Source organism: Octopus bimaculoides, chromosome 10 (genome assembly GCF_001194135.2).
Source record: "Octopus bimaculoides isolate UCB-OBI-ISO-001 chromosome 10, ASM119413v2, whole genome shotgun sequence".
NCBI classification, from domain to species: Eukaryota; Metazoa; Mollusca; class Cephalopoda; order Octopoda; family Octopodidae; genus Octopus; species Octopus bimaculoides.
In genome coordinates, this window is record NC_068990.1 from 87,122,982 (window position 1) to 87,125,859 (window position 2,878).

Below are 2,878 nucleotides of genomic sequence, written 5' to 3' on the forward strand. Positions count from 1 at the left end.
TATATATATATATATATATTACTATTATTATTATTATTATTATTATTATTATTATTATTATTATTATCATCATCATCATCATTATTATTGTTATTATTATTTATTAAATCGCATTTCTTTGATTCCTCTACCGACTTTTCTCATTTTTGTTCTTGGTTTCCTACTTTATGAAACATTTCCAAATATCTACACCTATTTCTGTATGTATTTATACACACATACATAAATACATACATATATACACACATTCATATACATACATATATATATCATATATCATATACATATACTTATAAATATATATATCATAAAACATAAATATATGTGTGTGTGTATGTGTGTATCTATTTACATTTACACATGTATATATAAATATACATGCATCATATGTGTGTGTGGATGTATATGTGTTTGTATGTATGTATATATGTATATATTACACACATTTTATTTCCTTTCTTTACACGAATTAAAACTCTTAGAAATGCTACAATATTGTAAACTAATTTGATAAAAATCTTTGGTTTTTCTCTTTTTATGTAGAATGGAGCGGAGAAAATGACAGCGAATTCATTACGTCCGATGAGGAAGCGAGTGAAGAGAAAGAAAGTCTTCTTTGAAAAAGGAAGTAAAGACAGTTAAAATACAGGATAAGAACACACACATTCCATACACACACACACACACTCGTACACACGCGAACACCTATACACATACACACAGAGAACAAAATTTAAAAGTTTACAAAAACAGCAACCAAGTATAAATAATATACGTCGGACTGATAAAAAAAAAAACAGCGTTCGTTGAGTTTTTGCTTATATTTTCAAATTTTTTTTCCGTGTTGGTGTTTGTGTGTGTGTGTGTGTGTGTGGTAGAGAGAGAGAGAAAGTATGTGTGTGTGTGTGAGTGTATGTGTGTGAATATGTACGAAGTTGTGCGTGTGCGAGAGCGTATGCACGTATTTGTAAAACCATGTGTGTAAGAGCGTGTGTGAATTTATGCGTTTGTGTATGGCCTGCGGATGGAGACAGTATGTCATAAGATGTGTAAAAAAAAAAACAGAGCGTGACTGAACTGAGATAACTATTGGAAAGTTAGTGCAACAAAAACAATAAAACCAACAACAACCACAGCAACAGCAGCAACAACAACAACAACAAACGAGATATTTATTTTATCTATCCTTTTTTTCTCTCAGTCCTGTAGCTGTATTTTACCATTATTTTCGCTTACCTAATAAACTATTCAATGTATGTATGCAGAAATCTGTTTCTTTGATTTGATTTGATTTCGTTGTTAATGTTGTTGTTTTATTGATTTATCGACTTTTCTTTTCTTCTACAAGTCGGTGTCCCCCCACCATTTTTTTTTCTAATTTATATATATATTTTTTTTCGCTGGTTTATTTTCTCTTTCTTGGACACTCTTCACGATTTACAAAAGGGATTCGATGTAATTGTTCAAGTTCCATTTGTTGAACACCATGAAATAGCTATAAAATGTTCGAGCCTTTACTATAACTATCTCACTATTTGTAAGTTTTAAAGCGAGAGAAAGCTTCCATAAATAAATAGGAAATAAAGAGAACGTACACACATTGGACATTGTATACAAAGCAAACTTGGGCATTAAATACATTTCCAATATGTTACCGGCTTCGTAGCATTTCCAGTCCGATTATGACCGCGTAGGACTGTGTCAAACGATGGAGATATTTTCTTATTTATCTTAGAATTGCTTCTTTACATTCTGTTACGAATGTAAGAAACGAATGATTTTGTCAGCTGAATTATTGGTGAATTACATATTGCTGGTAATTCGATGGCATACATCATATCTATATTAAATTATATTATATTTCATATATATATATATATATATATATATAGATGGATAGATAGATAGATAGATACATACATACATACATACATACATACATATATATATTCTTTCATTCTTTTACTCGTTTCAGTCATTTGATTGCGGTCATACTAGAGTATATATGTAAGTATGTATGTATATGGGAGAATTTACGAAAAAAACAACAACAGACGAGGACAAGTGGTGTAGACAACAAAAGGATGTATTAGTTTAACGCTCGGGAATACAGAAAGTCTTTAACGTTTCGAGCTACGCTCTTCAACAGAAAGAATACGGAGAAAACACGGAGAAAAACACGGAGAAAAACACGGAGAAAAAAAATTGAATGTTTTGGTCAGCGATTAATCATGGATAATGATTCAGGTCATGGTGAAGGTTTTGCGAGCTCCTATGACATTGAGAGCAATGTCGCCGTAAGGACAACCATTCGTGGTCATGTGGAAGACGTAAATACAAATACTAACAAAATACGACCAATCCCATCCCTTGAAAAAAACAACTCAACGTCGGAGCAAGCGGCTGTAGACAACAATTCGATCTGGTGAAGAAGGGCTATGCAAGATGGACCAGCTAAGAATGCCTTAATCAAGATTACAACCGAGTCAGCGGCAGACCGTTATCATCTTATCGCTGATACTGCTTGTTTCACGCTACGTATGCCGTGGATGTTGCGTGAGTCGTTCCTTCGGAAGTTGAGATTTATTGAAAATATATCCACATTGTTGGCATTTTTCCAGCCGATATTTCCTCCAACAAAAGAAATTGAAATTCTCCAAGAGGAGAGAGAGCTGATGTTGTGTGTGTGTGTGAGCATCTAAATTCATATATGTGCGTATGTGCGTATGTGCGTGTGTGTGTGTGTGTGTGTGTGTGTGTGTGTGTGTGTGTGTATAACCATATAGAAAAACATATATGTGTATATATATGTTTATATTTCTATATATGTACATATGCGTGCGTGTGTGTTCTTATGGATATGTGCGTGTATAAACAT

The 2,878-nt window shown here is 32.8% G+C and overlaps 1 protein-coding gene across 1 annotated transcript in view; it reads left to right on the plus strand.

Annotated features, from left to right (window-relative positions):
- LOC106869940 (uncharacterized) overlaps positions 1 to 1,268 on the plus strand; it is a 120,427-nt gene extending 119,159 nt beyond the window's left edge. The window contains exon 3 of the mRNA XM_014915876.2: positions 544 to 1,268. Within this exon, the coding sequence (XP_014771362.1) occupies positions 544 to 620 (77 nt within the window). The 3' untranslated portion in view covers positions 621 to 1,268. The remainder of the gene's footprint in view (positions 1 to 543) is intronic.
- The last annotated feature ends 1,610 nt before the right edge of the window (positions 1,269 to 2,878 follow it).